Consider the following 24,698-nt stretch of genomic DNA (forward strand, 5'->3'; position numbering starts at 1 on the left):
CCGGATCCCGCCCCGCCCGAGGCGCGCGGGGGCCGGCAGCGAGCTCCGTGCGTGCGGTGTTTCTTTGGTTACAGTGGAAGCGGGGAGCCGTGGCTGCCCGGGAGGGATGCTGGTGAGGAGCCCGTCGGGAGCCGCCGCCGCCGCCGTCTGAGGGAGGCTCTGGGGACAGCGGTCCACCGGCGAGGAAGCCCCAACCGCGGACTGGCAGGCTCCGGCGCCGTGCAGTCCGAGGCCATCTTTTGTGGCAGCAGGCAGCCCAGGCGTTTGCCCCGGAGGCAGGGCTGGGCAGTGTCGCCGTCCAGCTGCCCTCGTGCCCTCCGGCCGCGGCGGCGAGCTTTGTCGCCAGAGGCCAGGCCGCCGCTCTGCGCCTTGGCTCCGGTCCTCTAGGCGGAGGGACACCTGCTGCTGGCCCGGCCGCCGCGGGAGCCGCCCCAGGACGCCCGGCCCTCCAGCGGACAGCGATGCGTGCCTTGCCCGAAGGGCGGGGCGCGGCGCCGGCGCCGGCCGCCTCCTGAGCCCCGTGCGACCCAGCCTGACGGGGTCCCGGGCCGGCGCTCCCGGGCCTTGTGGTGGTAGCGTTCTGGGGAGGGACTTAATCGCCAGGGCCCTGCTGGGGCAAAGAAAAGAACATCTCATCCTAGCCATGTGGACTTTTCTGGGCATCGCCACTTTCACCTATTTTTATAAGAAATGCGGGGATTTCGTCATGTTGGCCAACAAGGAGCTCCTGCTGTGCGTGCTGGTGTTCCTGTCGCTGGGCCTGGTGCTGTCCTACCGCTGTCGCCACCGCAACGGGGGCCTCCCCGGGCGCCAGCGGAGCGGCCTGCGGTGCGGGGTCGTCTCCGGCTTCCTCTCGGCGCTGCCTCTCGTCGGCGTCTTCTGGGCCAAGTCGCCCCCCGGCTCAGAAAAGAAGGAGCAGCCGGAGTCCAGCAGGGTAGGCTGATTGCCTCGTGGGCAGACGAATGTCCTGTTTTACAGTTGGGATCGGGTCATTGAGGTGTCCCTTTCCTTAAAGGGTGGAAGGTGGCAGCTTAGACACCCCAGGACCAATTCTCTCGTAGTCGAGTTTCGAAAGCTGTGAGCGGTGCCATGGCTGCTCCTTCATATTAGGAAAGTGAAATCATTTGTTTTTTATGTAATGATTGACGCTCAAACTGGGGTTGGATATCGATTCGATTTGGAAAGGTGAGGTGAAATGTTAGACTTTCATTGTGGAGGAGGACAGAATCACTTTTGCTGCTGGAAAAAAAATTTGTCTTGTTTAAATCCTGAGTAAGGATTGTCTTTGTACCTGGGAAGAAAGAACCCTGCTTTCTTCAGGTAAGTGCACTGCTTATGAAGTCATAGCTGGCTGGGGAAAGTGACAGAAGAGTTTGGAACACTGTACAGATGCCCAGCATTTTAAAGCCTTGGGCAAAAAGCCCTCTTCCCCCCATCACTGGAGCAGAGTAGATCAATGCAGTCAGTCATGTCCCAAATCAAGAGAAGAGGTGAGTGATGGCCACAGTGTAGTGACCTCCCAAGTCAGAGGCAGGGCTTTAAATACATGTGAAGAGACCGGGGAGCAGGGAGGACGTCATGGAAGCCACACATGTAAGGCCTGTTGGCTGTGGGTGTTTGGACTTTTTCCCGAGAACACTGGTGATTTTAAGTGTGGAAAGTAGCAGCGCTAGAATTTCACTTTTCAATAAGAACCTTCCAGTTACTGTGTGGAGAGTGGACTGTAGGCCATTCTTGTGAAGGCAGGGATATCAGGCAGGAGACTATAGCAGGAGACCCAGGAGGCATGGATGATGGTGGCTTGCGGTTAGATGATGGACCTAGAGCATAGTGTAGAGTTCTAGAGCTGTGTCAGCAATCTCTCTTCTGTAAGCAGGGACTTGGTTTAGAATTTTTGCTCTGTCCCTTTTGGCTGTGAGACTTTTGACATATTGCTTTCTTTCTGTAAGAATCAGTTACACTTTCTGTTAAAGTTACCTTTTCTTTTATCTCGCTGGTAGTTAGAGAATTAAATGGCTTAATATTTGCAAAATGCCTGCTGCATAGCTGTGCGGTACATACTAGCTATCACGATGAGCTTAAAGGCCCTATACGTTTGTAGGGAGCCTTTTGAGCAGTACTAAGTCAGTGGTGTGGTGAGTGTGGGTTAGGGTGATGACAAGGGGGGAGAGGAGGGCACCCTTCATTCTCAGAGAACTCTGGTGGTTTTGGTGAGATAACTTTCTTGGGGCCACAGCACTAGGACAGGTGGCTGGAATGCTGTCACTGTCACCATGCTGTGTAGAGAAATTTTGGAGTTGGAATTGGGTTGTCAGAGGTCAATACTGGTTCCATTTTGTGGATGCTTTACTCTCCTTACTCTTAGTTAGTTGTTAGGAGAACGTAACAACTAAGTTCCCCTTTGTAGTTCCTCTATTGATCATACTCTGAAAGACTTAATTTCCTCTAGAGTGCTCCTTCCAGGATCGTGTGTGTGTGTGTGTGTGTGTGTGTGTGTGTGTGTGTGTGTGTGTGTGTGTGTGTGTGTATCTAATAGGAAAACAAATACAAAATGGCTAAGATGACAAAAGGGGCTTGTCTTGCACCCAGAACATAACTTCAATATAATTAGTTCTTCTGGCCTTTAAGAAATAATGATGGGAAGAATAGACTTATTGTCATCTCTCCATGGACAGAAGAGGACAGAGAAGTATTACATAAAACATGAAATGGAGAGGGTCCCAATCTATTACAGAGGTAAAAGAATGCTGTGCAGATATTAGAATCCTGGAGCACTAAGTTCTAAAGGCTTTTAGACTTAACAACCTTCCCTTTTCCAAGTTTTATTCAAACCTCTTCAAACGACATTTAGTCTTTCCTTAATCTTAAGGTCAGAGACCTCAAGGAAGCTGGTTCCTTTCAGGTCTGTAGCTGATATGTATTTAGATTCGTGAATTCATCTACCAAGAGCAAATACTTACTGTAAGATTGAACTATTCATGCAAAGAATTTAACGTGGGCTGGCAGAGTGGCTCAAGCGGTAAGAGCACCTGCCTAGCAAGCGTGAGGCCCTGAGTTCAAAACCCCACTGCTGCCAAAAAACAAAACAAAAAGCAACATGCACTGTAATTCTCAGTAGAAATAAATCTCTCAAAATAGGACTTTTCATCTTTTACCATCAAAGTAAAAGCTTTTGCTGTTAGTCCAACCGTGTTAGGTTTAATGCTAGTTCTTGTTCCTAAGTTGGAGGACCAACTGTTAGACTAGGTTCTTAAGAGTGTCGGGGTGGAAAAAAAGGAAGGGACAAATTAAATTTATGTGTTCATATGTTAAGAACTGAAATTGTAAATATGTCAAATCCCAGGGGGCAATATGAATTACTTTGTTCTTTTATAATTTTGGTTTTTTTGGGGGGGGGATACTGAGGTTTGAACTCAGGGCTTCATGCTATTGGTTGAGCTAGTCCATTTTGCTCTGGTTATTTTGGAAATGGGGTCTCAAACTATTTTCTGAGACCCACCTGATCTCAGCCTCCCAAACAGCTAGGATTACAGGTGCGAGCCACTGCCCTGCCTGTAATTTTCTTGATTTAAGTAATCCTCAATTAATAGATCTGTAGCCAGGATTTGAATCTTTTTGTTATATCAAACTGATTTAGATTGATAGATTTTTTTTCAAATGAAAAATCCAAAAGTAGAACCAGTCATAATGGTACATGTCTGTAATACCAGCACTGATAGGTAATACCACCACTCTGGTGGCTAAGGTAGGAGGATATTGATTTGGAGGTCAATCTTTGAGACTCTGTCTCAAAGATGAAAAAAAAAAAAAAAAACCCCAAAAATCTCAAGGAGAAAGAAAAGATGAATATCTTTAAAAGTATCTAAAAGGTGCTGAACGTGTGGAACGTGAAGTTAAATCAGAAGTTGTAAGAGATTTGCATCTGGTACATACTCAGTTTGTATTTGAAGAATTGAGTAATTAATGACAGAATTTGCCCTGTAAGATGTCTTTGAATCCCGTAAGAAAGGTCTATATAGTTACTTTTGGTCTGATGTGGATTTCTAAATATGTCTGTATAACAGCATTCTCAAAGTACCATGTTTAGAAAAAGGGATATACGATTAATTTCATTGGAATGATACACATTTTTATTTTGCCAATATTTTGGTATTGACTTTCATATATGATCTGAATTTAAACATATAGCAGTTCATTTGATTTAATAAATAATGTTTGAGGTCTAGCTTTTGGCCAGTGCATGCATCTAGAAGGTAGTATGATTTCAGGCTACTGCATTTGAAAATGTAATTCCTTTTTTTTTTTTTTGTTAAACAGCCCAGAAAAGGAATCAATATTTCAGAAACAGCTTTAGTAGGAGCCACTACCTCTCTAGCAACATCTTCTGTAAATGATCCAGAAGTTATCATTGTGGGATCTGGTGTACTTGGCTCTGCTTTGGCAGCAGTGCTTTGCAGAGATGGAAGAAAGGTGACAGTAATTGAGAGAGATTTAAAAGAGCCTGACAGAATACTTGGAGAACTTCTGCAGCCCGGTGGTTATCATGTCCTGAAAGCCCTTGGGCTTGGAGGTAGGTTCATACTGATTTTCAGGAGCGTTAGTGGTATATGTAATCATGCACTCTTCAGACTATTCTGTGACTTTTATTTTTTTCTTCCTATTTTATTTTCATTTGTAAAACTTTCTATACAAATTTCTATGAAAATGAGAGCAGTGGAGAAAATAAACATTTTTGTTATATAAGGAGATACGAAGTAGACTTAATGAGATAAAATAAGATGTCTAAAAAATGTAATGGTCAAGATTAAGGATGAGAAAACTCCTACAATGAGGACATGAAATTCAGTGACATGTGAAGGGAGCTGTCACTTGTGGAGTGTATATTATGTACTTGTGTTAGTATTATTACCTAGAATCTTTTACTGATGAAGCATTCATCCATTTAGCCAGTGCTTTTTAAGTAAATAAATATTTACAGCCTTCTTGGCGTGAATTGCTGTATTGGTGAGGAAGACAGATGAGCTGTCTATCTCTGAGGAGCAGAGTACAAAATACACTCAGGCTGGAAAGGGAGAAGCAGCTTACTTGGTATGTGCGGTGTGGATGATGGTGTATTAATTAGAAGCATTGGTTCTAGAACTAGATTGCCTGGGTTTGAAGACCAGCTCTGGCTCTTCAGAGCTGTATGGCCTTGCCTGATAACCAACTTCAACCTGAGTCCCTTAACCTTTGCATGTTAGTTCTCTTATTTGTAAGGTGACATTGGAAGAGTCTCTGTTTCATGTGTTATTATGAGGATTAAGTGATTTCACACATATAAAGCATTCAGAACCGGGCCTGGTTTATAGGCATGATGGATGTATTTGCTATTTTGTTTAAGGAAGTGAAAAGGAAACCAATAGTGCTAGAAAGTGTGTGATGGGGAAAGGAGAGTGGCACGAGATTAAGGTTGGAGAGGCAGGCAGGAGCACATTACACAGGGCTTTTTAGGCTGTGGAGCAAAAGCATGACATTACATTTTATATCTATTTCTTTCTTCTTTTTTTGGCGTTACTGGGGTTTGAACTTGGGGCCTCATGCTTGCTAAGCAGGCACTCTACCACTTGAGCCACTCTGCCAACCCACGTTTTTGTTTATAAAATAGTGACTTTAAACCTTTGGCAGCTACTCGCACATTTTACAGTATATCCGTACATATTTGTGACTCCGTATATCCATTCCACACATTTCAATCTGACTGAAAATTTTTTTCCCTTTCTTTTTTGTTGCTGGGGATAGACTCCACATGCTAAGCATGCACTCTACACGTTCCCAAATTTTTTTTTTTTTTAAATACATGAATACAGTGTGGAGAAGAGACTAACATTGTGACTGATGGTGTAGCAAGAGTTAAGCTAGGAGTCTGGGGGACTCATTGCTAAATCCAAGTGACAGATGCTGGTGGTTTGAACAGACATGGTAGCAGATGATATAAAGAAAAGTAGGCAGATTCATGATAAGGTTAAGACAGAAATGTCATGACTTACTAAGGGACCGATGTGAAATATGAGGAATGTCAAAGTGATTTCTAGGTTTTGGCTTAAGCGACTAGTGGATGGTACCATTTGTTGATAAGACTTGAAAAGAAATAGGTATGGGGGCATTTTGGGGGAAAACCTATTGAGATGACAAGTGGAGGTGTCAAATGGAATATATGAATCTATAGTAGAGAGACTTGTTTGGGCTGGCCAGTTATAAATTTCAGAGCTGTCAGCATAGCAGTCATGGTTAAAAGCCATGGCAAAGAGCATCTAAGGAAAGTAGAGGAAGAAAAGAGGAGACAGAATAAAGTTCTGGAAAACTCTGATAGTTAATTATTGTGTAAAAGAAGAGAAGTGTGCAAAGAGACTGAGCAGGAGATGGCAGGAGAGTGGAAGGCAACCAGATTTGTTTGATGCCAATCCAACAAGGAGAGTGTTTGTGTTAGGAACAAGTGTGTATCGAGAAAGGAAAGAACAGCAAGTCATGTTTGCTGGTGAAAGATCAGGTAAGATGAATATAAGAAAATGACCATCCAGCTTGGTAATTTATGATATTGACAAGAATAGACTGAAATGAGTTAAACATTTAAGAAATATTCTTGAGCTTTTTTAATGACAGAAAACAAGGGATGTGAGGGCAAAGGAAGTGTATTTGGATATTACTGTAATAGAGATGCTAAAGTTGACAGTGAAACAGATGATTCAAGAGAGGGAGGTGACTAATGGAGTGATTTTCATTCATTCAACAAATCTTTATTAAGCATTGGCAGTATGGAAGGTTCTGTTCTAGATGCTGAGGCTACAGTAGTGAATAAAACAGACAAAAATTCCTGTTCTCATGGAGAATGCACGTTAGCAGGTAGTGGGGAGGAAGTGATAAAATAAATAAAAGTATGTAAAATTTAGAGTATATAAAGTATGTATGAAGGTTATAAGTACTTTGGAGAAAAATCAGAAAAGGGGGGTAGAGAGTTGGAGGGTGCATATAGCTTCAAATAGTAAGAAGATGGCAGTGAGTGAAGAATTGAGAATAGGGAGTGAGCCCTGGGGATAATTGGAGGATAAGAATTCCAGGCAGAGGGAATATGGAGTAGGAAAGCTCTGCCTAGGAGAAGAGCCATCCAGGCCTGTCTGACCAGAGTGGTGAAGGGAATGTACTAATGAAGGGGTGGATCCCATAGGACTTGGTTGCCCACTGTATAGGTTTGGCTTTTTCTCCAAAGGGAAGCTATAGGAGACTTTTAAGGAGTTACTGAATCTCACATTTCAAAAGTATGATTAAAAATATTTAAAATTATCCTTATCATTGGGTGGAAAAGATCATAAAATGGTAAGGCCAGAAACAGGGAAAACCTGTTAGAAAGTTACTGCTGAATCAATGAGAGTTGATGGCTTACAGTGGGGTTGTAACAGAAGTGGCCCTTAAAACTCCAGCCCTGCTGGGTGCTGGTAGCTCATGCCTGTAATTCTAGCCACTTGGGAGGCTGAGATGGGGAGAATTGTGGTTCGAGGACAGTCTGGGAAAATAGTTCTGGTTATTCCAGAGCAGGATGGATGGGAAATATGGCTCAAGTGGTAGAGCGTCTGATTTTTAAGCATGAATCTGGTGGGATTCAAATGTCAATCCCACCAAAAAAAAAAAAGAAACCAAACAAAAAAAACCTTCCAGCCCTTTTGACTTATCCTTCCGATATTATGGTATAGCCTTTAAAACCTGCTTACTGACTTGATTTTGAAATTTTCCTTCATTTTTAGCATCTGAGTCTGATTTTAACTTTTTAGCCTGTTTTTGCACAAAAAAAAATTCCACTTTTTTTTTTTTGGCAGTACTGGGACTTGAACTTAGGGCCTATCCTTGAGCTACTCCACCAGCCCTCTTTTGTGAAGGGTATTTGCTAGGGCTGGCTTCTAGCCGAGATCCTCCTGATTTCTGCCTCCTGAGTAGCTGGGATTACAGGCATGAGCCACAGGTGCCTGGCAACTCCACATTTTTCAGTGTGGATGATCGCTGTGTGTTGTTTGCCCGTGTACTGACAGGCAGTCTTAACATCACAAGGCAGAGCTTTATGATGAGTGGTAAGTGACTGCTCTAAGTTCCGGCACTGGCTTCAAGTTGTTCAAGATCTTCTTGAACCTAGAATCAGTGAGGTAGAAACCACTGTCTTCTTCCTATTAAAATGAAAGTGTCCGTAAGGTTGATGTAGGGGCAGATATTTCAAGAAATCTCAGATAAGATAGTTTAAGGAAAATTTTTGTAACTACTACTACATGGTTTTGTCTAAATTGGCCAGTTTTAACATTTAAAGTACTATTATGGTACAGTGGACAAAACATAGAGCCGGGTGCTCGTGTACATGCCTGTAATCCCAGCTATTCAGGATGCAGAGACCGGGAGGATCATGGTTTGAAGCCAGCCCTGGGTAAATAGTTCCTTATCTTAAAAAACCCTTCACAGAAAAATGGTTGGTGGAGTGGCTCAAGCGGTAAGAGCACCTGCCTTGCAAGCATGAGGTCCTGAGTTCAAACCCCAGTGCTACTCAGAAAAAAAAAAGTGTGTGTGTGTGTGTTTGTGTGTGTATAGTCAATAGGCTCCAAACATTTAGGTTGGTAAGGATTGGCAATTTGCTGAGACCCAAGTTGAATACACTAATTGGTAGCTTTTAAGGTAACTGTCTACTTGTCCCTGACTGGATTTTAGTTGTAATAAGTAAGAAACCATATTTCCATATTTAAAAATGAATTTATTTTGATCTTAGGGCAAAAGTACAACAATTCATCCAGCTTGTTGCTGACTGATGTTAAGTATAATTAAAAAGGATGTCAGAAAGCTAATTTGTTTGATCTTACAACATATTTGTGAAATTGTGTACCATAAAGATTTCATTAATAAATTAATATTTTATCAGGAGTGTATTCATCTTAATATACTTTAACGTATGTTGTCTTTGTTCAGGCTGCCGTACATCCATAAACTGGGTGGTTTGAACAACACACATTTATTCCTCACAGTTCTGGAGGCTGGGAGGCTCCCCCAGATCATGGCCCCAGCATGTGGGGTTCTTGGTGAAGGCCCCCTTCTTCTTTTCAGATAGACATTTTCTTGCTGTATCCTTATGTGGTGGTAGTGGTAGGCCAGAGGGAGAGAGGGAGATAGAAAAAGAGAGAGAAAGAGAAAAAGGGAGACAAAGGAAGCAAGTCCTCTTATGTCTTTTCTGATAATCTTGCGTGCCCCAGATTTTCTGTATTGCACACTTAGTCCTCAGCACAACAGGGTTGTGAGGTGGGGCATGTTGGCAGGTGCTTAGGTCACAGAGATCTACCTCATCAGTGCATTAATGCCCGTAATAAAGGGCTTGGGTTTGGGAGTTCACCACCTCTTGCATCTTTACCATGTGGTGATGTAGCTTGAGGCCTTTGCCAGATGCATTCTCCTTCATCTTGGACTTCCCAGCCTCTAGAACGATAAGGAATAAATTTCTGTTCTTCATATGTTACCTGTTATAACAGCATAAAGTAGACTCGTAAGAGACCTAATTACCTGGTAAAGGCCCCAGCTCCAAATACCATCACACTAGAAGGTTAGGGTTTCCACATACAAATTTCGGGGCACACGGACATTCAGCACATAGCATATTTAAATGTATTTCATGTCACTTTTAATATACACAATCATGTCCTCTTTTTAATACTCTGAACTATTGTTTATCATTGAAGCAGTTCGTCATAGTGCTTTCTCCATCAGTCCTTCCTAGCGTACTTTTTAACTGAGGTTTAGGTTATTTTCAGTTATTCTTTATATAGATAACACTGTAGCTTACCTATTTTTGCATGTAATTTAAAAGATTTTTTGGAAATGAAATATATATTTAGGGTGAATGTCTTAGCTGAATTTTCAAGGTGAAGATTTTAAAGTGCCCTTTTTATGCGTCACCAGTAATGCCTGAATCTGTCGGTTTTAACAGAAGCTCATCAGCAACTTTGATAGATTGCATGTCTTGCTTCAGCTTCCAAACCAACTCTTAAACACTTTCCCTGATTCGTTCTCTCTTAGTATATTAGTTTCTGTGAATCAATGAGACACTTGTGATGCTTTTTGCCTATTAATTGGTATCTTAATGTTTTTCCTATGGTTTTCATGATATATATGTATATTATATGTCATAGATGATGTATTAATAAAGATAGGTAGTCTTGCTATATTGCTCAAGCTGGCCTTGAACTCATAGTTCTCCTTTCTGAGCCTCGCCAGTGCTGGGATCATAAGCATGTGCCACCATGCCTGGCGCTATCTTCTTCATGGTTTTACTTTGCTGTCCTGGGGATCAAAGCAAGGGCCCTATGCCTGCTAGGCAAGCAATCTGCCACTGAACTACAGCCCCAGCCCTTCCCCATGGTTTTTAATGAGAAAATTTTATGTGTAGAAATGTTTTGTTTCATTTGATATATTTTTCTCAAAGTCTTAAATTAATTTTTGAATTGATATTTAATTTTAAATTTCAGTTTTTAATTGACACTTTAAAAATGTTATGCTTTCTACTGAAATTTTATTCTTTGTTGATTTCCCTTAACTAATTTAACGTTAGGTCATTTTTACATTTAGCTGATGAATTTGGCATTTTATTATATTTTTATTTCTTTTTCGCTCTGACAAATATCCTTATCAATACATCGAATAAAGTGTTAAGAGGGACTGAATGTGTTTCCATCTTTATGGACAGAACAGTGCCATTGTCTTTAAATGGCACTGTAGGTTTACTAAGACTTCTATTGTCTCCTGAAAACAATATGACTTCTAAAACAGTTATATTAATCCTTCCATTCTGCAGATGGTCTTATAGCTTTCCGAAGCAGAGACTCATTTGTGTTTCCTGGTACCTAACATAACTGAGTATATTAATAACACTGTTTTTGAACTGAATTGTTTTGCAGATACAACAGAAGGTTTTGAGTCCCAGCTTGTAAATGGCTACATAATTCATGACCAGGAAAGCAAGTCAGAGGTTGAGATTCCTTACCCTCGGTCAGAAGACAATCAGGTGCAGAGCGGAAGAGCTTTCCACCACGGCAAGTTCATTGTCAGTCTCCGGAAGGCAGCTATGGCAGAGCCCAAGTAAGACCACAGTGTAAATATATAATGTTAAAAAATTAAATTTGCCCTTGCACAAATGAGATTTTATAAATTTTCATAAATAGTTTGGGCATAGTGTAGAACAGGCATACTGAAATAAAAGAGAAGTTAGAAGTATTTATATTGAATGCCTTTGTTAAGAATATCATAGAGATTTTTTCCGTTGAATAATATAGAACCATAGAGAATTTCCCTTGGACTAAATGAAAATTATGTGATATTTATTCTATTGGACTTTAGAAGATTTACTTGTCATAACAAAGGCATAACTCCATTTGTGCCCATTTGGGAGTTTGTGTGTGTGGCTATGATACCACTTATACAGAGTCAAAATAGAGGACTGCGAGGAGAAATTCCTGTTCCATTTCATTGAGGACCTAGCCTGACAGGACCGGCTGCTTCGAGAGAAGCTAACTAACTTCTGTTTGCCTATAGCCTTTAAGCATTGTAATTAAGGAAGTTTTAAGCATGAGAACACTCATATGATTGACATAGACTTAAGTGAAGTGTTGACTGAGCAAATGAAGTGAGTGGGCTTTTCCTTAGGACTAAAGGACTTGGTATCCATGGAAGTAGGGTATGCTTACTGTACAAAAATGGAAAAATGGCCCAGAATATCAAAATTACCAAATGATCTATGATCTTCCTGACTGGGCGTAACTGTTCTCAGTAATCTGGTGGATAAACTGCAATTCTTTTCCTTTTCCATGTTCTGTGTTTGAGTTTCACTGTATGCATTTATTTTTTTAATGAATTAAGATAAAAAAACTAACATTACTTTTATAAATACTTTTTAAGTCATTATACTAGTTATATGTATTCAGTTGGTAAATTACAAAATGAAGCTATGCATAATTCTAAAACTTGCTAATGATGTTTGGCCTTTTGTCCTTCCAGGCCTTTTCCGTGCATCTGTGTGTACACACATGTGTCCAGCTGGAGTTATGGAATAGGGAATTTTACATATCTAGTTTAAATTGTTCAAGTGTGCTACTTATAGAAATTTCTTTCTTTTTTTTTTCTCTTTCTTTTTGGAGGTCCTTGGTTTTGAACCATGTTTCCAGCCCTTTTTGCTTTGCTTATTTTGTAGATAGGATCTCACGTTGCTCAGGCCTGCCTGGACCAGGGTTCTCTGATTTCAGGTTTTCCACCATGGGACAAGCACACACCACTATGTGCAGCTTTTTTCTGTTGAGATGGGGGTCACAAACTTTGCCCAGACTGGCCTGGAACTGCAGTCCTCCTTAGCTCAGCCTTTTAGTGCCTGGCTTAGAAATTTATTTCTGTTTACCTGTAGTGCGAATTTTATTGAAGGTGTTGTGCTACAGTTGATAGAGGACGGCGATTCTGTGACAGGAGTTAAGTACAAGGACAAAGAGACTGGTGATGTCAAGGTGAGATTCGCCAGATGTCGTCTCCTGCTAAGAGATGCTTTCCTTTTTCTTCTACCCTTGAGAAGTAGACTCTCCAATTCATTATTCACCAAACGGTGCCCTGGCAAACAGGATGGGCTCCAAATCATCACCTCAGGATAGAAACCTTAAGACAGACTCTTCAAATAAACCTCAAAACAAAAGATGACAATGTATCAACCATTAAAAACCGAAATGAGAAGTATACATCAGCAGAGAAGTAGAGAGGAACAGTAATGGTGCAAGAGGAAGGATTCGACATAAAACAAATGATTTGGGTAAAATAAACTGTAGTGTAAATCAGAAAGGCAAAATAGAAGAATACTTTTTAATGATTCAGCCGTAAAGTTTTTATTTACAAAATTTTATTGTGGTAAAATGCAGGTAAGTTTAATCTCTTAATTTTTAAGTAGGAGAATCTTCAGAAAGTAAATTGTACAATAAAATAGTTTCTAGTATCTACTCATGTTGACATAACAGAGTGAGAGAGAAAAAGGGCCAAAGGGCAGCTCCCTCGGCTTGTTCCCGCCTAGAACTTGTACTCCAGTAAAAAAAGGTTTTCTCTGCTCATTGTGTAGCAGTATAAATGCATCCAGCCATATGTATAAAAATTCTTCTACCCTAACCACCGATTAAGAAGCACTTTATGAAGTTAGGGAATTCTGGAAGTTTGGAATTTGTAGTGAGATTCAGTCTTCTAGGGTCCATGCTTGCCTTGTAGGCATTATTTTCCCTCTTGTCCATCAGAGTGGCGAGTAATCCTGGTGGCCCAAAGGGAGGTGATCCTCAGGGATGCTACCACTGCTCATGTGTTCTCTCAGGTCCACGTAATGGTCTAACTGCTCTCTGTAATGTTCCACAGTGACACATTCCTCACTTTTTAAGACTGCACACTTTCCTGTGTGTTTCTCACCATTTGCTGAGCGTTCTTTCTCTCTGTTACAGGAACTCCACGCTCCATTGACTGTTGTTGCAGATGGGCTTTTCTCCAAGTTTAGGAAAAACCTGATCTGCAATAAAGTTTCAGTTTCATCTCATTTTGTGGGCTTCCTTATGCAGGTACTAGGAGGAGTGTAATTATAGAAAAATAAAAGCAACTTGAAAATTGAAAATTATAATATATTTTATTTTATTTTATTTTACTTTTAGAATGCACCACAGTTTAAAGCCAATTATGCTGAACTTGTTTTAGCTAATCCAAGTCTAGTTCTCATCTACCAGATTTCATCCCATGAAACTCGAGTACTTGTTGACATTCATGGAGAAATGCCAAGGAATTTAAGAGAATACATGGTTGAACAAATTTATCCGAAAATACCTGGTAAGAAATAGGATTTTACTCCCATGGCAACCTACAGTGTGAAAGCAAGTCTCATGTAAAATAGGCCAGAGGTTAGGTCACCAGGTGCAGGATGCATCCAGTTGGCCAGATATGCTGCAGTGGGTCTCAACGAAGTCTAAATTGAAAAAAGTAGTTTTGTATGTTTTTGTCAATAATTGAGGTATAATTTTCAGAATAATGATTTTTTTTTTTTTGGTGGTATTGGGGCTTACTAGGCAGGTACTCTACCTTGAGCCATGCTTCCAGCACTTTTGCTTTGGTTATTTTGAGGGAGGGTCCCACTTTATGCCCAGCCACCCTGGACCTCAGTTCTCCTGTTTGTGTGAGTAGCTGGAATGGCAGGTGTGTGCCACTGCACTCATCTTTTGTTGGTTGAGGTGGGTTCTCAGGAAGTTTTTGCCTGGGCTGGTCTTGAATAATCCTCCTGTTCTCTGTCTCCCAAGTAGCTAAGGTTACAGGCTTGAGTCACAATGCCTGGCTTATGTATAGAATTTTTTAAGGTAGCCTGGACAGCAATCTAAGATCTCTGAATTCTTCTTTTGGTGGGCTTCACACTTGCTAGGCAAGTGCTCTGCCACCTGAGCCATGCACCAGCCCTTTTTTGCTTTAGTTATTTTTCAGGTAGGGTCTCCAGTTTTGCTCCTGGTCTCCAGTTTTTGACACTGGCCTACCTAGAGCCTCCTGTGTAGCTGAGAGATCAGGCCAGTGCCACCATACCCAGATTATTGGTTGAGATTGGGTCTCACTAACTTTTTGCCTGGGCTGGCCTCCAACTGCTGTCCTCCCAATCTCTGCTTCCCAAGTAGCTGGTATTACACGTGTGAGCAACCACACCTGGCCTCTGAATTCTTGAAATACCTTTTATGCTTAATGCTTTTGTGCTTGGTTTTCATAATAATGGTAGCTTCCATTCATTGCATTTCTACAAACATAGTTTCTTTTAATCTGTACAATCAGCCAAGTAGATAGACATTATCTTTATTTCCATTATATAGATGAGAAAACTGAGATTCAGAGAAATTATTTAGCTTCTGCAAGGAGAAAATACAGATTGAGTTTCCCTTATCTGAAATGCTTGGAACAAGAAGTGTTTTTGTTTAGACATTTTCGGATTTTGTAATACTCATATGGACTTTACTAGCCAAGCATACCTAATCTGAAAATTTGAAATCTCAAAAGCTCCCATATTTGAAATTTTTTGAATATTCCATTGGCACCAAAAAGTTGCAGATCTTGAATTTCGGATTATGCTGCTCAACCTGTCTTAGTAGCCTCAGAGCCACAGTTGCTTTCAAGTCTGTCTGTCTCCTTCCTGCCTGCTGCAGCACGCCCGTCCCTCAGCGTGAGAGCTGGAAGGGATCTTTGAAATTTTTGTTGACTTGAATGCAAAGGCTTCATGAAATTTTAGACATCTTTGTTTAAAAACTCATAAAAATTCCTTTTCTATAAATCCAAAACTTTTATAATACTAGTATTTTGAGTTTTCTTCTTGAGAATGGAAAGAGGTAGGAAAGAAATGTACATGGTTAAGAATTTTGACAAAAGGGCTGGAGGTGTCGCTCAGTATGCTTAGCACACATGAGGGCTTAATTCTGTCCTCAGCACCAAAAGGAAAAAGAAATGAAGGGTTGCCCTGCTTGTCAATTATGGCATGATTAGAAGAACAGGAAACTATCTTGGTATGAGTTCATTCTTTATAAATCCTGGGGTTTTTTCCACGTTACTTATTTTTTTGTGGCACTGGGGTTTGATCTCAGGACCTCATGCTTGCTAGGCAGGTGCTCTACCACTTGAGCCACTCCACCAGCCCCTCAAGTTATTCTTAAACCAGGTAGAAACTACTGTTTTAATTACCTAACAAGAGTAGCAAAAAGTGAGATGGACGATCTTGCATTTTTAACGACATTTTCAGTATCTGCATATGAAAACATTTCAATAATTTTTCACTCCATCAAACCACTTTTGAAGCCTTCAGAAAGGAAAATCAAGTTATTCATATTTAGGAAGAGAAAAAGCAAAGACCATTACCTGACACTTTTAGCATTTATTTTTCCTCAATTGTAGGCTTGGTGGTTTTTGTTTCTTCCCAGTCCAGAAGGTTAATTGGAGTGAACTTCTCTGAAGTCATGGAGAAAAACTATTTGTAGGCTCATATTAATATTGATTAGGGTACCAAGATTCTACTCCTTGTAAACGTAGTAGTTTCTACATAGGCATTCTGTTCCTCTATTCATTTTCTGTGAGAGGTGGGAATTACCTTAGAGATGAGCCAATCCAGTCATTTCATTTTCTGTATTAAGAAGTAAGGGCTGGAGGAGTAGCTGAAGTGCTAGCGTGCTAGGCAAGAAGAGGCCTTGAGTTTAAACCCTACTACAGCCAAAAAAACAGAAACTGGAGCTCAGAGACATAGAGTTGGCCTGTGGCCAATTGTATTTCTAGCATACATACCCTCTTGCTGTTTGTGACTAGTATAGTATATTTCATGTAATATCAGAATATGTTTATTGCAGTAAATTCCAAATTGATAGCTATCAGTTAATATTTGGAAGAGAGGTGGGTGGCTTTCTCCCTATTTCATGTGAATTTGTCTCACTTTTCCTATTCTTTGCTCATTCAGCTGTCTTAGTTATGTACAGTAATTTTCTCTTAGATTTCTTAGTCATTTCTTAGCATGAATAACGAGGTTCTTAATAATTGCATTAATAAAAGCTAATTATTTATCACAAGGGATATATATGTAAAACTCATAACAGATATACAATAGGTATTTGTTTATGCTTAATAGGACAGTATGTTGTCATTTGAAGTTGAAGTGTCTTAGCTTACTTATTTGGGTGGATGGAATTTATTGCAGATCACCTGAAAGCACCATTCCTAGAAGCTGCTCAGAATTCTCGTATGAGGTCCATGCCAGCAAGCTTCCTCCCTCCTTCAGCAGTGAGCAAAAGAGGTATTCTGTCATTAGACTCTGCAAAGTCCTTACTCCTCCAGACTCCAGGTACTGGCTAGATTATCAGACTTGGACCATGTGAGATAGAGAATTGGTTCCCATGAGTCAACGTATTTATGCTATCAGGAACAACATGAGAAAGGGAATTGGTTCCTATGGATTAATAAATACATCACTACTACTAAAATTATTTTGTGTTATATTTAGTTATTTAATACTGACTCTGTACGTCACTGTGCCAGTCATTGGAGATACAACAGTTAAAAGTTGGTTGTAGAGAAAAGAGTTTTCTAGTTTGGAATATGAAAGAGAATTTCTAACAGAATTGATAGTTTGTATTAAAAACCCATTCATGGTACCACAGATTCTCTGAAAGGCCATGTGGTGCAGGGAAGGAAGCTTGTGAGGCAGAGGGGTGGTTGCGTAGAAAATAAAGCCCCAGGTGGGTCTGGAGGAGTGGTGCTAGTTGACTAGTTGGACAGTGAGAGAAGGGACTCACAAATAGATGGAGTAGCATCTGCAGAGCTCCCCCTCCCCAGGAGAGCTGAGAAATGGTGAGACTTCAAGGAACTAGGTAGATTATTCCCAGGGGAGGAGCCATGTGGTAGGCAGGTGGGGTATGTGTTTGACATTTACTTTTAATCCTGTAGACAATGGAAAGTCATTGAAAAAATCTTTAGTAGCAGCCTTGTTGAGACATAATCCACAAGTCATTCAATTCACCCATTTTAAGTAAATATGTCAGTGTTTTTTTTAGTATATACAATCATCAACACAAATTTAGAATGTTTTTATCACCCTAACAGAAACCCAGTACCCATCAGCAGTCACTCCGTTTCCTCCCAACACTCAGCTGTTGGCTACCAGTAACTAGCGTTCTGTCTCTAGATTTGCGTACTTGGGATACTTAGTATACATTGAATCAGACAATAATGTGGTTTGTTGTAATTAGTTTTTCATCTTCATGTTTTTTTGTTTTATTTTGTTTGTTTTTTAAGTTCATTCATGACGTAGGCCTTCATTTGTTTTTATGGCCAAATAATACCACATTGTGTAGGTATTTTGTTATCCATTCATCAGCTGATAGGCATTGAGGTTTTTCCACTGTTTTGGTTATTACACACATTACTTGCTGTGAATATCTGTGTACAAGTTTTGTGTGGACATTTTCCTTTTCTCAGGTATGTGCCTAGGACTCTCTTAAGTCGATGGGCTGCTGGACCATTTTCCAAAGCACTCCTGTTTTACATTTCCCTTAGCCATGGAGGAGGCTCCCAATTTCCCATGTTCCCAGCATCGCTAGCTTTTTGTTCAGAGCCATCCTAATAGGTGTGAAGTGCTATCTCATTGTACTTTTGATTTGCATTTCTCTCTGGGATAATCTTGTAGATTATCTATGTGCACATAGGCCATTTGTTTACCTTTGAAGAAGTGTCTATTCAGATACTGTACATTTTCAAATTGGGAAAGTTAAAACTTTTAATGTTGAGTTTATAAGAATTCTTTGTATATTCTAGACTTAAGTCCCTTATCAAATAACTTTTTGCAGAAATTTTTCTCATTCTCTGGGTTTTCTTTTCATTTTTCTTGATGGTGTCCATTGAAATACATAGGAATAGGAAAAAGACTAAGTTTAGGGAAGCAATGGGTTCACTTCTGCACATAACAGGGCATTTGAGGGGAGACTTGGGAACACTATTGGAAACATGTGTTTGGAGCTACAAAGAGAGGTCTCAATAAAGAGATTGTAGCCTGCTATAGAGACGCATATACAGCAAAGCAGAATGAAGTCAGTACCAAATGGTGTGAACCACATGCTGTGGGAGGAGTATTTTCTAACTAGTGGGATCAAGAATGTTCCATGAAAAAGGAGGGTTAAAAGCTGCATCATAGTTGTGGCTTTTTCTTTTTTTTTTTTTTTTTTGTGGTACTGAGGATTGAACTCAGAGCCTCATGGTTGCTAGACAGGTCCTCTACCACTTGAGCTGTGCCCCAGCCCTTTTTGCGTTGGTTATTTTTGAGATAGGATTTCATTTTATGCCTGGGCTGTGATCCTCTTAAGTGTGCTTCCGCACGAAGCTGGGATAACAGGAGCACCGCTGTGGCAGATATGGGGCCTCACAAGCTTTAATCAATCCTCCCAGTCTCTGCTTCCGTAGTCACTAGGATTACAGGCTCCAGCCACCATGCCTGGCCAAGTTTGTGGCTTTTTAATTAAGATACTAGAATAAGCATTTAGAATCTACCTTTTTATGAATTAATATATATTAACTGTGATGATATATTCTAAAATGTTATAAATTTGGTATCTTATGACTTCATAGAAAAAATTATACATAATTCCACTACCTTAACACTATTACTATGATTGTCTGTTGCTCTGACAGATAAAACTGTAAACCAATGCTTTGTTTAAAAGTCATCCTTCATTACAGGTCATTAAACAGGTGACAGTGGATTAGGAGTCTTTGAGTCTTCCAGCTCCATTAGGAGATACAGTTGGAGCCAAAATGTGGGCCTTTGCTTTTATAGTTGTGATTCAAGGGACCTAATTTTCAGATAAGATGGAAGCAAGTTTTTTGTCCTAATTTCACATCTGACAACATAGGCCTGGTTTGTCTTCCACTTCAACTACAGTGTGTATACTTTTTTTCCTTAGAATCATATAGACATTCATCTATAGTCTATTGGCAGTGACTATTGCTGTGAAATGTCAAAGACATCTTGATATTTTTTTCATGTAGATTTGCTTTTTATACTGGATGCCTATAGATTCTTAACTTTTTCATATATTTTGAAAAAAGGTTTTATAAATGGATTGATGTTGTTGGATTTCACGTGAGACTTGCATGTGAGTTTCATGAGGGCAGAGATCACACTTTTTTTTATTTTTGGCAGTACTGGGGTTTGAACTCAGGACCTCTCGCTTGCTAGGCAAGCACTTTACCATGTGAACCACACGCCCAGCCATTTTGCTTTTAGCTTTCCAAGACCACACTCTTTTTCTCACTGTGTCCTCCGTGCTCGCCACGTCAGCTGCCCCGATCAAGACTGACTGAATCTCCTCTTGAACTTACCCCTTTTAGTCATGAGTGTATTTTGACATTCTTTGTATTATTTATAAGCTCATAGCAATCATGTGATAAGTTAACAGGAAAGATTATTTTTCTTTTTTGATTTTTCAAGTAATTGCTCTGGGATGCCATAATCTCAATTCTCTCTCTTCCCAGGTGTTCTTCTCTTGGGGGATGCCTATAATTTGCGGCATCCTCTTACTGGTGGAGGAATGACTGTGGCTTTAAAAGATATAGAACTGTGGAGAAAACTGCTGCAGGGTATTCCTGACCTTTATGATGACGCTGCTGTTTCCCAGGTAAGACCATAAATTACTCTTTGTGAAAAGGTCCCAAGTAGGTTTCTTCCTAGAACCAGAGCAGTGGGGCTGCAATGGGAAAGCATACCCAGAAGTGCGGGCTTCGTGATGGTTCTAAGGCAGTCTTGTGCAGGCTTAAAGAACTTGAACTGCAAACTGTGAATCTTACGGAATCTCTACAGTTCTGTGTTTTAAGATCGTGACGCTGAGGTACCATGGCCCCTTTGCTCACAGTGGTTGTAAATTTACCCTCAGTTATCTATTCCATGATTCTGAAGTTATTTTTTGTAAATGACAAGCACAAGGCCATCTATTACTTGCAGGTAGCCCTCAGGATAAATACCAGTTTGAAGGGATTATAAACATTACTTTGTGTTTTTTCCCCTTACTACATAATATGTGCTCTTTTTCATTTTTAGGCCAAAAAATCATTCTATTGGTCGAGAAAAAGTTCTCATTCCTTCGTTGTGAATGTCCTTGCTCAGGCTCTTTATCAGTTGTTTTCTGCCACAGATGGTAAGTGCAGATATCTTTGAATGAACATTACTGAACTGCAGTTCTGTAGCATTGGGAAGAACTTCCCAGAGGTAGTACTTAGTCCAGAAGTCAGTATGTTACCCAAGTTTGCTCATTCCCAGCTGGCAGCCTTTAAACTCCATCCTTGAGAAAGACTGAGTTTGTAATCATCATGTATCCACTGGTTCTTCTGGAAGACTTGCCATTTCTTCCACATTATTGATGGCAGGACCTCAGAAGGTCTCAGTGTTTTTGAATTGTTTGGTCCAGACTAGATCACGCATATCCCCAAATAATAATTGTGATCACAGGTCCTTCTGACCTGGTTTGAAAGGTCACTATACTAGAAGCTACTTTCAGTTTCTTTGTAAGGTAGTATCTTGTGAAATAAATATGAGCTTCAAGCCCAAGTTCAGAGTGTTTCCTCTGTCAAGATGCACAAGTAGCAGCATGCGTTAACCTTGCTCATTTGAAATACTCCTGTGCTTTTGGGCAATCTAGATTCAGGTCGAGCAGGAGAGGTCCTAATTGGTGCAGTGTGAAATCTGAAATGCTGCAAGCTCTCTTCAGTGATGAGTACAAAAGATGAATATAAATGCTTTCTGTTGCCTCTGTAACTAGCATGTCTTGTTAAAAGAAATAGCTCACTGACTGGGATTTGAAAGCCAGTCTCTCTTGCAAAATTGGCGTGGACGTTAAAATGGCTGGTTGGGCAAATGAGAATTAAGATCTGAAGTTTGCTAGGTTCTTTCTAAGCTTTCATAAGTGCTTTAATTCTTACCATTATAAGTATGAATCTACCAACAAAATGTTAAAAAAAAAGTGAAAGATGAAAGATGATTAAAGGAGAAAACTTTATTGGAACAAAAAATTACCTGTTGCATCAATTTTTTAAAAAATCTATTGTGAAGGAAAATCTAGGTGCACCTCCAAAGAACACTGATTCTAAACTCTTAAAAAAGGTTATTATTATGCTGTATAGTGGCTCAGTGAACTCCACTGACAGTATTAAGAAGATTCTGTAGATTGAAGACATTACTATTAATTACTCCCCACGGCTGTTCTCTTTACTTGATTATTTACTGCTTAGAGATGTGGGTTGGGCATTTCCAAGTGGGTGAATTTGGTTTCTAGAATTGTATTTTAACGATAAAAAGAGTTTAGAAAGTCTCTTGTGCCATCTAGTGAATTTGCAGTAAAATCAAAGAGATGACTTAAATGCCTGGCTTTCGAGATCTAGAAATTATTTAGTAATTACTTACCAACAAAACAAATTTATTCATATTTAATTACCACCCATCCTGACTATGGAATTTAAAATAAATCCTGGTGTTGAAATTCTGGGACTAGATATTTAAAAATTACCTCTGAGACTTGGCATTTGTTATACCTTGTTTTTTTTCTGATTTATCATTATCTCCCTAATATAAATGTGTGAATATTCTGATTGAGAATAATTTCTGAATTTTCCATTAGATTCCTTGCATCAACTAAGAAAAGCCTGTTTTCTTTATTTCAAACTTGGAGGAGAATGTGTTGCTGGTCCTGTTAGGCTGCTTTCTGTGTAAGTTGTTCTGATAGCATTGAGCAAACACATACTCATTTTATGCAAATCTTTTCTCCCTTATGCATGTTCCCCATTTTTTTTCATTTTCGCCATTAATATCCCAGTCAGAAGATGGCCCAAGAAATGCAAAAGGGCAGCAGTTAGCACTGTTTGACCTCAGGAAACAGCGCTCCTGCAAGTGGTAGTGGGGGAAGGCAAAGACCCTTGATTAGAGGTAGAGCTCATTTTCCACCTGTGGGTGAATAAGTGAGAAATCTGAATTTAAAAATTAATTTGATTGAAGTGTAGGGACTCATGAAACTCAGTTTTAGTTTTGACAGTGCAGACATGTGGAATGGTTTGGAAAGTCTACAAAGTGAAATTCTGTGAGTCATTTGTCATTCATCCACAGTCTGGCTGTCAAAACTGACACTGGTTTTGAAAAGCCTAGAATCCAACAGGCCTGGGTATCCAGTACTTCAGCATGGGATGTCTAGATTAGTGAAAGAGAAAGCTCAGATATGTGACTTCTGAGAGAGAGGGAGAGAGACTAGGGCTCCTCTAATAGGGATTATTCTAAGAGTTTCTCATAAAATTAAAAAACAAAACAAAAAAAAGCTGCTCCTTGCCAAGTGTAACAGGCAGACAAGCTCGTAGGGTATGCTAAGCTTACAGATGCACATTTGGAATATGTTATAAGTAGCTTCTAATGTCGGGCTCTTACTAGTGTTTTTTTCCTATTACAGATTGTCTCCCAACCCGCTGGTTTTAATTCGACACTTCTTCGCCGTGGCGGTGTATGCCACATATTTCTGCTTTAAATCAGAACCTTGGATCACAAAACCTCGCGCCCTCTTCAGTAGCTGTGCTGTGCTGTACAAAGCGTGTTCTGTAATCTTCCCTCTAATTTACTCGGAAGTGAAGTGCATGTCGTCACGCTTGGAATAGAGCCACTGGAACGCACCAAGTCCCACGAGACTTTTGCAAGAGGGCATAGGAGCAGAGCACAGCCGCTTCTGAAGTGAGAACTCTCGGAGCAAGATTGGGATCGCTTTGTTTTTGAAGTTTTTGTGTATAAGCATGTAAATATAGGCCTTAATTTACAGGTTAAAATGATGGGAAAATAAGCTAGGTATTTAAAAGAAATGATTGTTGTCATAAATTAGTGCTAATACTGAGGAGCCGCAGTTTTTCTTTGGATTTCAGTATTTGGGGTGAGTCATTGGGACATGCGAATAAAATGAAGTGTAAACCCTGGGCCTTTTTGTTTCTTGTTGTGGACTTCTTTGCACAGCTTAATGATAATGGAAAAGAAAACCAAAATGCAACGGGGAGTGCAGAGGGAAGCCTGGCAAATAACGGTCTTTATGGAGGATGGCCTTATTTTCCTCATCTAGTGAGTGAGTTCTCTGAAAATACCACATTCCTACAGGAACAGCAGTCAAGTGCTCTATAATTTCCACCAACTGACATTGCGAAGCCAAGCTAGCGTTACCTCAGGAAACAGTGAAAGAACACATGTGTGCCTGTAAGACCTGACATCATGCCTTACAGTTAGCCTTACAATCAGTTAGCATTTCTGAAGAGATTATGGAGGCCTCTGTTGTGGAAATCATGAAACTTCAGTAAATCTCCAAGGAAAACAAACCTAAATTGCAGCTCCTTGTGTGCTGAACAGCAAGTCCCCAGAATCCAGCCCTGGGCCTTGGTGCTGGGCTGTGAGGCCTGTCCACCGGCTCCTGTTCCAGCCCTTCCTACTGTGACACAAAGGCTCAGAGCCTGTGCAGGCCTATTCATTTCAGTCTCAGGATCTCAAGCATCTAGCCAAGGAAATCAAAACCAGAAAACTGAAGGAACCTGACCAATCTTCAGTCCTCCTTGTCCAGATGGCGCTATGCTGGTGTGGGACAGTTAGCCAGTGGCAGAAGCAGGACAAAGTCAGTGCTGCTTTCCCTGCACCTTGCTGGATGGATGACTGACAAATATTTTGCAGATTCTGGGTTTAGCTTGCAACATCTTTCTCGTTCTCATCCAGGCGTGTCCAGGCTGCTGCAAGAGGCTAGCAGCTCCCCTGTCTGAATAACTCATGCTGAAAGAACTGCTAGGATTTTGAGGGCGTTAAAAGCTTATGGCGAACTATTTCCCTCTTTACCCCCTCCCCTGCCAAAAATAAAGAGAAAGGAAAAGCTTATGGTCGTGGGACTTGGCAGGGCTCGGGGCTGTAAAGGAAGGGGGCAGAGACTGGAAGGAGCAGCTGACGTTAGGGAGCCCCACAGAAAGATGACTGGGAACCCCCAAGGGACCTGGCTCTGGATGAGGATGGTGACTCTCAGACACCAAAACACTTTCATGCCACGTGGACGTGGATTGTGGGTTCACTACATGCCTTCTAGCCTATTGTGGCTGGGCCA

The 24,698-nt window shown here is 40.6% G+C and overlaps 1 protein-coding gene across 5 annotated transcripts; it reads left to right on the plus strand.

Moving 5' to 3' along the window:
- Sqle (squalene epoxidase) lies at window positions 1-23,544 on the plus strand. Of its 5 annotated transcripts, none has more exons than XM_074069201.1 (11): window positions 1-934; window positions 4,318-4,570; window positions 10,950-11,130; window positions 12,446-12,542; window positions 13,506-13,619; window positions 13,710-13,881; window positions 16,757-16,900; window positions 20,083-20,225; window positions 20,645-20,741; window positions 22,218-22,305; window positions 23,034-23,544. In XM_074069201.1, the coding sequence occupies exons 1-11, from the start codon at window positions 644-646 to the stop codon at window positions 23,233-23,235; spliced, it is 1,782 nt and encodes a 593-aa protein (XP_073925302.1). In that variant the 5' UTR covers window positions 1-643; the 3' UTR covers window positions 23,236-23,544. The 5 variants fall into 5 exon arrangements, with proteins under 5 accessions (XP_073925302.1, XP_020021995.1, XP_073925303.1 ...); XM_020166406.2 differs by having other exon boundaries at window positions 16,757-16,852; XM_074069202.1 differs by having other exon boundaries at window positions 13,782-13,881.
- Window positions 23,545-24,698: the final 1,154 nt, after the last annotated feature.

The sequence above is a fragment of the Castor canadensis genome, chromosome 3 (genome assembly GCF_047511655.1).
Source record: "Castor canadensis chromosome 3, mCasCan1.hap1v2, whole genome shotgun sequence".
NCBI lineage: Eukaryota > Metazoa > Chordata > Mammalia > Rodentia > Castoridae > Castor > Castor canadensis.

Bases quoted from the DNA above. Each gene is read 5' to 3' on its own strand.
- Sqle (XM_074069201.1), top strand. From the start codon at position 644: ATGTGGACTTTTCTGGGCATCGCCACTTTCACCTATTTTTATAAGAAA. The intron at 12,543-13,505 runs GTGAGATTCGCC...TCTCTGTTACAG, and splicing joins AAGAGACTGGTGATGTCAAG to GAACTCCACGCTCCATTGAC. The intron at 13,620-13,709 runs GTACTAGGAGGA...TTTTACTTTTAG, and splicing joins TTGTGGGCTTCCTTATGCAG to AATGCACCACAGTTTAAAGC.